Here is a 14372-nt window from a genome sequence, read left to right as displayed (position 1 = left end):
ATTTAGAAGAGATTGTATTCTAGCCTTTTGAACGTGATCAATCTCGATGTATCTTACTTTCAACGTTTCCCAAATATCTCTAGACGTGGTATGAGATGCTACCTGCATCACCATGTCTTCGGGTATTGATTGAATAGATAAGCGATTGCTAATCTATCTTTCTTTATGTCGACTTCGGTTTTGGTTTCATTTTGAGGTTCCACAGTTTCCCATAATCCATGTGCATTTAGGATGGCCTTTACTCACATGGCCCATAGGGTATAGTTTGTGGATGTCAACATAGGAGTTTGAAGTCGAGACAGTCTCCTTCGTTTCGTCATTCTTAGAATTCTTTGATTCATCTTGCTTAGACCTTTTAATCATAACATGTTTCTGAGGAGTGGATTTCTTTTTTATTTCCTATACCGAATCAAAGGTTCGTCATTTCACTTTGATTATCTTTGTTTCTGGTTTTCGATTCTTGTTCAAGATTTCCGGATTTTTAAAATCAATTCAAGTTTTGATGTCAAATCGATCAAGGAACAACAACAATTGGTTACAGTTAAATTGTAATTCAAGTTCCACTTTTGATTGTTCCTTTTTTTTGAAAAAAATTTAGTTTTGATTGAAACATGGGTTTCAATTCTATAATTAACGATGATGATTAACATGGCTCAAATGCCAATCTAATAGCAAAGGGTTTACGATAAACATAGACTTTATGTTTTGTCTAAAGAAATCATGAATTACAAATGAGGTTACATGGCTATTTATAGCCATTGTCTTGGACAGTTATATAATCGTCAAATACAATTAACAATTGATAGATGCCCAAACTTAGGTTAAGGGCCAATAATACAATATATTTACATAATTAAATTAACTTATGTTAAAACTAAATTATTTCTTCTAACAATAGGAACATGGCAAACATATTAAATATGGCCTAAAACCATGCCACAAATGATGAAAATGCCAATCTCAATGTGTTTAGTCCGCTGATGAAACACGTGATTTGTGGCCAACTATCTGGCTCTTACATCATCACACACAAGGCAGGGGACTAGGGGAGTTAGGAAGTTGTATATGCGACTCATGAAGATCTTAGTAATCCAATGGATCTCTGTAGCATAATGATCAACAACAGTTTTCAGTTGGAGTGTGTAGAGACATGAAATGTACTCACGATAGGCAATGATTGATTTAGAGAGGATTAACTCACGTGAGTACATTCATGGGTTCTATTCTACTGTAGATTCACTACAACAAAAAGGGTTTTTTAGTACGCACAAAAGCGTCCTAAAATGCTATTATATAGGACCTTTCATTTAATAGGACCAACGAGAAAAGCGTTTCATGTAAAGGGGTCGTAATAAGTCTCGGAACTCAAAAAGCGTCCTGATATCCCAAATAAGATTATGAAACCAATTTTATGGTCGCATAAAATATCCATTAACAACCCAAAACGCGTCCCAATAAAAACATATTAGGACACTTTTACAATGTTTTAACATGTTCTTACCTACCTTTAATCTTTTGATACACATACAAGCGTCCTAAAAATTAATTTATAAGACCCTTATGGTGTAACATTATATGTACTTTATTACCAAGAAAAAAGTTCTGATATCCCAAATAAGATTATGAAACCAGTTTTATGGTCACATAATATATTCATTAACAACCCAAAAAGTGTCCCAATAAAAACATATTATGACACTTTTACAATGTTTTGACATGTGCTTACCTAATCACTAGTGCAAAAAAAAGTGAGGAAATACGACGTTTTTCAATCAAATATGGCAGCAAATCAACAGCCTTAAAAGAAAAATAAAAACATAGCTAGAACAGAAAAAGTAAGAAAATAAACAACATATCCAAACAATGAATCATTTTAGAAATAGCTAGAATAGCTAAAGCATCAATCTTGACCATTAGTATAAATTATTCATTTTTTTAATATGCATATTATTAAAGCATTCAGTTTAATACAAATATAAACAATCATCCAAAAACCTCCATGACTTCGTGCAACCACCTTTATCAGACACAAACCTTCAATAGCACTGGCGTAAGCTAGAATTCTTTGCCACTGATCAAAACACATAAAAATGTTTGTTAGTCACCATTAATGATTAATATAAAGCAAGATCCCCTTGTTAAAATCAGAAAGCAATTGAAATAAATAAGCCATAATAGAGTCAACATTAATACAAAGCCCTTTGGTGCTAATAAAAACCCGTAATAATATGTGTGATATGTGTTGTCAAAAGCCCTTTAGTGCGTATAGGCCTTGAGGTCAAATGAACGACAGGTCAAAGTGGATGAATGTGTCAAAGTGATTTAACGATCCGTGTAATTAACTCTCAATACAATAAATAGACTGTATCCCGAGGGCCGAGTCTCACTCTCAAGTGAACTAAACAAATAATTTATATAAAATGAAAAAAAAAAATAACACTTATAAAAGACTAGAATACTAATATACTGACCTTCATCCATCCTCCTAATCCTTGCCATCACACAATGGCAAAAACAAAGTATTAATTGTACAGTTGCAACGGCTTCTACAGCACCAGCTGCTCCGAGAAGGTGACCGATCATCGATTTTTTAGAGTTCACTCGCAACTGCAAAATGTTAAAAATGTTTTTTTATAATATGGTAAAAAACCACAACACATATTTCTCTGTTTGGTTTGGTACCTCTTTGTTCTGGCCAAAACAATGAAGAAGAGCTTGGTATTCCTTGAGGTCACCGGCGGGTGTTGATGTAGCATGCACATTTATGTAGTTCACATCCTCCCTTCTCACCCCAGCCTGCGACAGTGCTTTCTCTATCCATAAAATCACATCGGTACCTAATGATAAACATAAACACATCAATCACATGCTTCATCTTCATTTCATTTATAAATCAGCCAACAAAACAATATACATACCTTGAGGATGAGGCTCGGTCATATGATAAGCATCACAAGTGAAAACAAGTATACGAAAATAGTTTTGTGTTTTATTTCTAGAAAAAAAAATAGGAAAAAACATTAACTCACCTGGTGTCGCATGTAATAGACTTTTCTCAAAACCAAAAGGATGCACTTGACTCGCTAACCGTTACCTAGTACAAGTGTTTATGTTATGAGAATGTGTTCAACAACACATGACTCTAAAACCCAAGCATAGACTAACACGCAAACACAAACTTGACACGATGACTCTTTGATGATAATAAGTAATGTCAATTGTACCAAAAAGTCCTAACATGTATCAACACATCATATCATGGCAAAGCAACCAAATATTCATCATACAACTCGACTATATAATCATTCAATTCACGGGACAAATTTGGCATGTACAACCTGATTTTATTCACTAAGAAAAACTTAAGGGTAAATGATACAAAATTTACCACAATAGAATATATGAATTAGGTTTCTCAAAACATTTTTATCTTATTTTTCGCATTCATACAAAACTCACAATAATTCAATCATTACAGATAGGCACCAACAGTTCATCAGATTGCGCAACAAAAAGTAGTTTCATGGTTCTCTCAACTCATTTATCAAAAATGTGCAAGGCCAATTGGATTATCTTATAAACTAATATACTAAGTTTAAAAAGTGGAACCAACTCATTTGGCTTCGTTAATCTCAAGTAATGATGTCGGGAAGAATGACCAGAATTTGAATCCCCACATCAGTTTTGACACATGTTTTTGTAAAATCATAAAAACTATTCAAAACTTGTCCAAAAATTACAAAATTTACCTTTCTGGAAACTAAACTCAGACTACTATATCCTAGAAACAAAAATAGATCAATAATCATTGTTTAACAATAACTTACAAACCAATCAATAAACGAGAACGAATCTGTCAGCAAATTATTGTCATCAAAACTCAAACCCTAACATGTTTATGTCATCCCTAGGGTTCTAAATCATCAATTAACATTATAATCATCAAAGTTACAGAGATTGAACATCTAGGGTTTCACAATAACTCATCAAAACATAAAAACGAATACATAAAACTTACCAATTAACATTAGGAATCATATGAACCACTCAAAGACACCTCTAATTTTAAGATTAAGATTGAATTGAAGGTGATTAAGGTTTATTGGGTGTTTGACATCATGAAAGAGATGGAGAAAAGATGTGTCAATAGTTTTGGGATGGGAGTTAGGGTTTTATTATTTTATTAATATTATATTTAATCATATTTACAAGAATGACCCTTTTCGAATGAGTTTTGGCTTTAAAAGAACCTTTTAACACCAAACCGAATTATAATCGAATTATTACGACCAAAACACTATCCCGAGTTTATAAAGTTATAAGACTCAAGTGTCAAGTGTCCTGTTAAGTTATGTTATAATAAAACTCTAGCGAATAAGCGTCCTATAAACCAGATGTTTTATGACTAAAATATAAAATGTCCTATTACGATGTTTTATAATAACACCACAATGATTATGCATCTTATAAAGGTTAAAATTATATGACCATAGTGTAAAATGTCCTATTAAGTTATGTTCTTATATGACTTCGACTAGAAAGGGTCCTATAACACCGAACATTTATGACTTAAATATAAAGTGTCCTATTAAGTTATGTTAAAATAAGACCTCTGGTGATTAAGTGTCCTATTACATTACGACATAATAGGACACCAACAACTACATGTCTTATAGATTACTTTATTAGAATTTAAATTTTAAGTGTCTTATTAAGTTATATGATAATACGAACCCAAAGAATCATCCATCCTATTAAATAACTTTTTAGCACACCATTTCTGTAGCGTATATTGTAAAAGGACCCCAAATGTTCATTTGTCCTATTAAATAGATTTTAGGATCCTATTTTACAAGCGTCACACACAAAAGGTCCTAAAATGCCCTTTTTGTTGTAGTGATTTTTAATGGTGCGGGAGAAAATATTTTCAACAACGGATTAGGAGCTTATTCAAGATTTAATATTAATAGACTCTTATACGGAACAACTTAACAATGAAGGATAGGGCAGAAAAGGCCCAAATTAAAATAACTCGGGTTACAAACGGAATTATGTGGTGCATTACTTGTCGATGAAAAGGTCTCAACGAGCCGGACCTAGTGGCAAACAGTCACGGGCTGTCAGATCCAAATTCCACCATTTTGGGCTCCAATTTCGCCAATTAAGACTTTTGTCAACTTTTTTGCAATCGTCAAATTCTTTCCTTATTTAGATTCACGCGTTTTCTAACCAAATCAGGTAATTGTATTGTTAATATTTTAATTTCTTAATTTTAGTATTCAATATTTGCTTTTGTAATTTCGATAATTTGACAAACCTGCCAAATCTTGAATTCTCCTTTATAAGGGCACCTTCGTAATCGTTTTCACCATTCATATTTCTATCGATCTCTTCTTATTTGAGAATTATTTCTCTTTCTTATTTTCTTGCAAATTCGATTGGTGTCAAGAAGGGATTTAAAATGACAAAATGGGTCCATAGCTTGTGTAGAGTAGATAGAGGATACATTCATGTGAATATGTTAAATTCATCAATGAATGTGATGAAATAGTACTATCCGTATTGATTCATGGTTGGGGATGGTTCCCATATGTCACGTTGAATAATGTATAAAGGTGATGTACTTCGAGATAAAGATGGATTAAATGGTATGGCTTGATTTAAAGATACACGAAGCATTTATTTGAAACTTTAAGAGATGGCAAATGCTAAAACACCAAATGAAGAAAGTCTAAGCTGAGAGTGCCAAAGCTGTAGAGATTTAAAGATGTGGTGGAGGGTCTGCTCTGTCAAAGTCTTATCAAATAGACTAAAACATGAAAAAATAATAGTAATGGGGTGACTAAATACCAATGACTATTTGTGTGATTAATAATAGATTTTTAGTTGTGTTTGGAATCCCAAGAACATTTATTAGCAAATGCAAATAAGGTGGTATTGTAAGGGCTTCCTGATCATCTATATGTGAAAGTTCTCATGTCATTGCCAAATGGAAAACCAAATTATAAGGAGTTTTAGCTAAATTAAGCAAATGCAAAGAATGTGATAAGTGTCTTGTGACAGAAGTTAGACCAACTGTGTTATGCTTTGTTGGTAACTTTAATGTTATGACATATATTTTAGTATGTTGAGGTTTTAGGAGGCCGGTCTGAAAGGTAAATAAATGGACATTGGGTTCTATCAAACTTGTATCATCTTTTTTATGTTTTTGCTAGAATGCATGAAATTTTATGTTTGTAAAGTAACATGCATGTTATTTTTTTCTGGGTTCTTACAATGTTTGTTTGTAAGCCGGAACAACCTCCCGGAAGAATGATATAGACTTCTTTGTAAAGTCATTGCATGGTACCAAAAGATATCTGCCTCAAGTAGCGTTATCCGCATGATGCACGCGCACTTAAATGGCATAGCTATTCTTGTGGACTCATGAAACAATCCTCCGAGAATGGGCAACCATATAGTATAATTTCTACTCGATCATTCAACATCGAAATGCTTTGTGGAATGGAAGTCAAACTTCTGCAGTTTCAAATATCTAAATAAATTAGATGGGGAAGATCACCTATTGACGAGGGTAGTTCTTATATTGAGTTATGACTAAGATCAAGCTCCAAAAGATTATCTATGCCTACAAAATCTGGAATCTTTGTCAACATTGAGCACCAAGATAGATTAAGAACCTCAAGAGATCTCAACTTCAAGCTCGATGGCAAAGATTCAAGTTTCTCGCATGATCTCAAATTCAAGTGAACAAGTTTGATGTGATCTCCAATTGATGGATGCACCTCAACTAGACTTGAGCAGAATTCAAGATTAACTTTTTCAAGATAGGGAAGACATCTAAAGTTTGGAGTTCTGATCAGGTCCTTTGAGAAACTGAGATCAAGGAATTTCAACTTGCCTAGGAACTGTTTGTTGTAAGAAAATGACATAGGAAATAGTAATTTACAAAAGCTTATAAGTAATTAACACGGGAGATGTGTGTATGTAAACGATGACGCTTGTGTTATACCTTTATGTCTCTTCCACTACAAAGGTGTACGATGCTGCTATATCGCATTTGAAGTCCAACAAGCATTTTCGCATGATAATCTTCCGGCCATGATTCTAAATTGAAGTAATCCCATGTAAGCCATTTCAAGTCACAAGGTAGATATTTTAGACAGCCAGAACCTTCCAAGATCCATTGAATCGTAACACTGGTAGAACCATGTACTAGAAAAACTCTCCTTTGGGTATTTTCATGGAGTAACCTAAGTTTCTTCATGCTTCTGAAAGCGTCAAAGCCGCCCTTGCATCCAGTTTGTTGAGATTGGTGATGACTATATCTTTAATATATTATGTACCCTGTAATTGAACTTATAAGCTGTGAGGTTTGCCCATAGCTATTAATATGTGTGTGTGTGTGTGTGTGTGTGTTTGTGTGTGTGTCTAGATGTATGTACCTTATTTTCCATCAGTACATCTTTAACTTCCTCAGGATGCCATAATCGGCTTTGCCTGCTTGGATCATCCGGTGTTCCTAGCGGACAACATGACGACCAGTTTCCAAGACCAAATTATGCATATGGATAAACTCTCTTGAAAATATAATGAGAGACCTTTGTTCGAGTGTTCTTAGTCCACTAGTTGGGAGCAATCCACAACTATCAAGTATATCAGTTACCTCATCTAATACCTACCCATTAAAAAAACAAGCTATATCTAGGAATAATTCTTTCTCCAAAGTATTGAGCCCCTCCAAATTCAGTTTTAGCATATCATCAATTCCAGATTCTGGGCAAATTGCCAAGCTATCTATTGTATCTTCCCACTCATCTATCGGCTTATTACTAAGCTTAGAGACTAAATGCTTGAGAGCACCAGGATGGCCTGCGGCATAACTAATAATATGGTCTCAAGACTCATTATGTGCTTCTGTTGGAATACCATCCTTAAAAGCACAACTGTTGAACAGTGAATTGCTTCTTCATCATTTAACAAAACAACTTTATGGATACTATCAACTATTTTATGAGCCACTAACAATCGCTCATTTGTTTTCATGATAATAATTCTACTCCCATCGCCAAACCAATAACGAGCGCCAACCAATGCCTCTAATTGCTCTCCTGAAACCACGTCATCAAGAAATTAGAACCTTTATTTTACTTAGCCAAAATTTTATCTTCTTGCACCCCTCATACCTATCACCGGCCTGCACCTTTTTATGTCGTAGAACACCAGACAGGATTTGATTTTGCAAAAAAAAACTAGACCTTGAGTCTTTGGAACTTCAACAAAGCAATGGCCATCAAACTTTTCACACATATCATCAAACACTGCTCTAGCAAGTGTTGTCTTGCCTGAGCCTGGCATTCCTATTATTCCTATGATGCCAACAATCCAACATTGTGCGCATCGAAGTTGACTGCCATTATGTTTCTCAAACGATGATCTATTCCAATAAGGTTTTCATCGATGTGGTAAGTTACATGATCTAAATCACTAATAATTCTTTCCGCAATTTTGGTTATGCAACTTGCTTCATGCCTGCAATTCACAATGTATACATTAGCAATTAGCATATGAAAGCTCCCAGCATAAAAGAATATTAATTTGGTTGATTCCACTTATCAATGTATGCATATACAGTAGAAAGCATTTATTGATAAACAGTACTAGAGTCAAAGCATCTTAAGCACCTAAAGGTCCTAGGTGTAAGTCGTAGAAAGTAAGCGTCGTTGAAAATAATATCTTAATTAGGGAAGACTTACGAGCCGACCGGATTGGTAAGATCCCACCCTGCTACAGCTTCAATTTTTCCAAGAGTTTGTAACCACAAATCTACCTCCTTTGAGTCTTCATGTTTTGAAAAATCTTTCCCAAATTCCCCGCCTTAGGTTCCTTACATCCGACGCGCTCACATCATAGAAGACCGTATAAACTATGAGCCTATTCTCCTCACGACAATCCTGGATCTTAACAAGTTCGTTCAAGCACCAAGTAGAATCCGAATAATTCTTCGAGAAAACAATCACAACTATCCTTGATTCCTCTATTTTCTCGGAGAGTGTCCTATCGATATCCAAGCCTCTACAATTTGCGTCATCATCTATGAAACTATGAAAGTTTTGATCCCCTTAAGATCAAGAGCAGCGTAGAGATGACCTACAAAATTCTGGCGAGTGTCCTTGCCTCTGAAGTTCAAGAACAGGCTAGACGTGGGAGAGGAAGATGATGACATCTCATTGTAGCTTTGTTTATATAATAAAAATACGGAGACTTTTGAGCTTAACCTTAATGGATTTGTAGTGGATGAAGGGAAACTGTAAAACAATGCAGGCTGAACTTTCGATGAATTCAACTATGTAGAAACTAAAAGAAGGCATCGACGACTTTCAGGAACTCCATAACAAAGCTTGATATTGGAAAAAGTGCTAGTTTATGTTTTATTCATTTCGTTTATCATTTTCTAATGGGGTTGGGGTTTGTAAACGAGTCAAACCGAGTTAAATATGATTTGTATATGATTTGAGCTGAGCTAGTTCGGTTTGAAAATGAGCCGATACCGAGCGAGTTATCAAGCTTTTTCAAGTAAGTTTCGGTAATGAGCTATTTGAACATCCGTAGACAAGTGGACAACACTTAGCATTGAGTATTAAACAATGTTTTTAACTGGATGGACAACGAACCGGACGGGCCACCGGTTCACCGTTCCGACTGGTCGAACAAATTCCATCTAAAAATGACAGTTATGGTTGGAAAAATGTTAAATAAACAAAATGATTTTTTTACCCATAGTAAACCGATTCGGTTCTCCGCTAGGACAACCGGTTCGAACAGGCCAATTTTTTAGTAGCGGACGAACTACATAGAACTAGACCGGTCATATGACCGAATCCTGATCGAACCGACTGAACCAATCCGGTCTCAAAAACATTGGTATTAAGCTAAAAATTGAATATAAGAGATCATGGGAAAACTAAAGAGGTACAAGAAAACCAATAAATTTGCTACTAAGTACAACTAATGATTTTTTTTCCGCTAACGAAGTTACATGTATGTAACTTGTACCCTACATATGTGTCTCATAGAATTGTAGTGGTGGATCTAGAAAACTTTTCATGAGGATATCTCAAAACACTATTTTGGACCATGAAATATCCTGCTAATATTTGCTCATGTTATCCGATACATAATATATATATATATATATATATATATATATATATATATATATATATAGAAAAGGGTTAAAATAAAAATACATAGTTTTGTAGGAAGAGTAGGAATAACACAAAATATAGAGTTAAGAAACTATGTAGCATAAATCCATAATCCTATGAAACTATTTGGTGGTTTAAAAACTACCAATCTCAACCATTAGATTATAAATCCAATGGTATAGATTGATTCTTACTCTTCCTAGAAAACTATTTCTTTTTATTATAACCCACCTATATATATATATATGCTAGGTTAGTTACCTGTGTAGCACACGGGTTTATCAAATTTGATTTTGTAAGTCAGAAAACATTCGAAATATCATAAAAAAAATTGGGTATTAAATATAAAAGGTAGAAACATACATTGTAGTTAAAAAGAGTTACTAACACTTTAACCATAAAACATGTAAAATATAACATGATCGGACACAATATAAAAGATACATTTTGTTCATGTAGTGAGTGTCAAAAAAAAAGACAAAAAGTGGTGAATTAAAGTAACGAAGGACGAAAGTAAGTTACAATCAAATTTGACTAAGTGAAACATAAATCACAAATCTTGAAATATCTCTTTGTAAACAACATAAGATGTCCTATTTGTAAGTTTACCATTTGTTTGTGTCCAATATTAATAATTTGACCCCGTCTCTGCTCTTGACTCTTGATAGTGCCACATACAACTGTCCATGGCTGAAAACCGGATGTTTTAAATACAAATCAACTTTTGATAGTGACTGTGCTTGGCTTTGTATTCAATAAGAATTACCTACATGCTAACGTGTATCACATACATTGATAAAAGAATTACCTAAGTTGTTGTGTTTTGTATTCAATAAGATATAACAAAGTATAATTAGCATTGTAGGTAAAAATAAATAAACTTACTTAGATTTTAGGATGCAGAATGTCGAAAATAAGTCTACAAAATAAGAAGAGAAGTCTCATTTATATAATAGTATGATACACACTCATTAAATGAGTTTAATGGTCTTTTGGTAACAGAATAATTTGATTGAGCATAAATCAATCAATTAAAGATATTACATATTTAAAATAAATTTCATAACTAAACCAAATTGTCAAAAAAATTATAGAGTTAACAAAAATAAGTTGAAAATAAATATGGTTGACCATCCTTAATTAAAAACTAATTTAATTAAAATATAAATGAAAACTAATTTAAAAACAACTTCCTTTTTTAAATTCAAATAAAATATAAATGAAAATAAATATGGTTGACCGTCCATAATTAGTTTGAAGAATATTCAAAATTTTATTTCTGAAAATAAATACTATTGATTACAACTTTCTATTGTAAATTATGATTTTATAAAAATTATTATGTCACAAGTAAGGACAAAAATCACTCTTAAATTAATAAACAATTTAAGTTGTTTTATACTACATTACTACTAATTATCTATATGAACAATTAAAATATGCATTATATGATCATGAACTAGGAATTGATGACACCTGATATAAAGCGGGGGAGATTAGTATCAGCATTATATGATCCGTAACACTTGCTTCGACAACCAGGAAGTGATGATACCAAATCATTTACCTTAAAATGTAGAGCGAGCAGGATTGGATAGCAACTGTGCTTAGACAAAGCTCGCACCAAGCGTCCAAGCACCACAGCGTGTTTAACTTCAAAATTAATATATGTAATTTGCTTGGTAGCTGCATTAATATTATGAAGCACATAATACAAAATGTGAAGTTGATGATAAAATCAATTTTATGTCGGGAAGTTGATGATTCCTCAGCTATATTCTTTTACAAGAAGCTGATGATCTGCACACAAAAAGAAGGTAAATCAATATCGGTTTCGTAACATAACCCAAAAGAAGAAATATTTTTCATAATAAAATCATGAAATGTAAAATATGAATTCCACTATTGTGGTTGACTTTGAAAGTCAAAGATGAACAGTTTAGATTTCAAAATTGATATGAATATGCTTAAATTTATACGTTAGACTCAATAATAACATCGAAGCATGACAAGATTTGCTATAAATCAAGTATACTTGGTTTAAATTTGTGAAATAACATGTTATAATTACAATAATAATAGTTTGAGCAACAAAAATCAATAACATATAATTCACAAATTTTAGCTTCAAGAAGCCATCAAATGGAACTAAATCCAAAGTGCTCAAAAACCCATTAAAGTTCCATCCAAAACACAAAAACCCATCATCATAAATTAATTTATCAATTCACATTAACAAATGCAAAAAAAGCTTCAAGCTTTAGCACGTGTCTGATTAATCAACCTAATTAATAAAGAATTAGTCTAAAACTTCAATTCAAACTAAACCCATGTTCAATATTCAGAAATCAAATAGCAAATAAGGTGTAATTAGATCATACCTTGAAGATGATGAATTATGAATTTGGAATGAATAACAGATGGAATGAAAGAATCAAATAAAATAATAATAATTATAATAATAATAATAATAATAATAATAATGGTGAAAACATGTGTTATGCTATATAACAGCGTGATGTACACACGCACTTGTTTGACTTTGACCAATCAAGAACGTTTACAAATAGCGTGCATACCAATACATAAAATTAAACAATTTAAAAATATGATAGTAATCAAAGAGAGGCATACCGACCGAAATAAAAGTTCTGATTGAATAGTCAACGACGGAGAGGTGTCTGGATCTATGGATGAGAGGCGGATCTGCGGTGGGAGGAATTATAAATAAGATGGCCGGATCTGTGGATGAAAGGCGGATCATGGATGATGATGAAGATGATTATAAGATGGCCGGATCTGTGGTGGGAGGCGCTAACGATGAAGATGATGAAGACATGTTGATTTTGAGTTCTGCAGATCAATTAAATGGAAAGGGGAAAAGGAGATTTAGGGTTTCTCTAAATAAAATGAATGTTGTTAGGAGAGAAAATGGGTCGGATACCCAGTTTAGAAAATGTGTTTTGTGGGAGGCGGGAATTGATGAGAAAGAATGTGGTAAGAAGATGCCACGTGGCATAAATAAAGTCTTATTTATTTAGTAGTATAGATAAGGAGGGTTATCCTAAAATTAAGTAGTTTTCTATAAAGACTAGGAATACATCATAGCTATTGGATCCTTTTAATCAATGGTTGAGATTTAAAATTACCAAAAACCGACATAGTTTCCTAGAATTGTTCTTTCACCATAATTTGTAATGTCACATGTCAAAAATCTGTTGGTTCTTACTATTCTTAGGAAACTCATAATTTTTATTTGCACCATTATATATATATATATATATATATATATCTGGTGAGGATCAAAAGAGAAGTTTTTGAAATTCAAAACTTTGAAAACCATTTTGAGTGACAAAAAAACCTCTTAAAAAATTATAAAACAGAAAAAACAAAAATTCTAAAAGATTGAAAAAACTAAAAAAAAATTATTTTCATCTCGGTTTTATAAAAAAACCTCATTATACACATATGTATATTTTTATTTAATCTAGATTTATATAATATACATATATGTACATTATCATTTATCTTAATTGTACATATGTGTATAAAGAATAAAATGAATAAAATTTTAAAAAAATAATTATTATACATATGTGTATAATTTTGCTAAACCGTTTTTTTTATTTTTTTATGAAACCGGGATGAAAATAAAATATTTTTATTTTTCTTTTACTTTTTTTATTTTCGCGTTTTTTTTTTGTTATATAGATTTTTCTATTTTTTTTAAAAAAGAGTTTTTTCTGTGGTCCAAAATGGTTCTCAATTTTAAAATGGTTCTCATATGATCCTAATCCTATATATATATATATATATATATATATATATATATATATATATATATATATATAGCGTTAGGATAAAATAAAAACCCACTTGAGTTGTTAAAACTCTAGAAACTCATTCTCAACCACATGTTTTTAATTAAAGTTTTAATTTTCTTATCCACAATTAAAGTTAAAATAAAATATAAAAGTAAAGTTAACATTTTCTCTCTTCTAAAAAAATGTTTAAAAGTTAAATAAATGTAAAAGAAAATAGGAAACTTTTTTTTTCAATGTTTTGTATTAAATGTAACAACATATTTTACATATCTAAAAAAAACAAAAAAAAAAACCATATTACATATTGCTTTCACGGGTTTTCTCAACTCAAATGGATTTT

At 32.2% G+C, this 14372-nt stretch overlaps 1 protein-coding gene across 1 annotated transcript; it reads right to left on the bottom strand.

Moving 5' to 3' along the window:
* Window positions 1-1896: 1896 nt before the first annotated feature.
* LOC143598127 (3-oxoacyl-[acyl-carrier-protein] synthase II, chloroplastic-like) lies at window positions 1897-3281 on the bottom strand. The gene is made up of 4 exons (XM_077076424.1): window positions 2919-3281; window positions 2683-2837; window positions 2472-2607; window positions 1897-2071 (listed from the first exon to the last, which is right to left on the bottom strand). Exons 1-4 carry the CDS (start codon window positions 3019-3021, stop codon window positions 2037-2039), a joined length of 429 nt encoding a protein of 142 aa, XP_076932539.1. The 5' UTR covers window positions 3022-3281; the 3' UTR covers window positions 1897-2036.
* Window positions 3282-14372: the final 11091 nt, after the last annotated feature.

This window comes from Bidens hawaiensis, unplaced genomic scaffold (genome assembly GCF_021521415.1).
Source record: "Bidens hawaiensis isolate Kalapana, Puna unplaced genomic scaffold, B.hawaiensis_p1.1 tig00049662_1, whole genome shotgun sequence".
Taxonomy (NCBI): domain Eukaryota; kingdom Viridiplantae; phylum Streptophyta; class Magnoliopsida; order Asterales; family Asteraceae; genus Bidens; species Bidens hawaiensis.
Note: the sequence above shows the minus strand (reverse complement) of the source record. Positions and strands in the feature narration are given on the sequence as shown.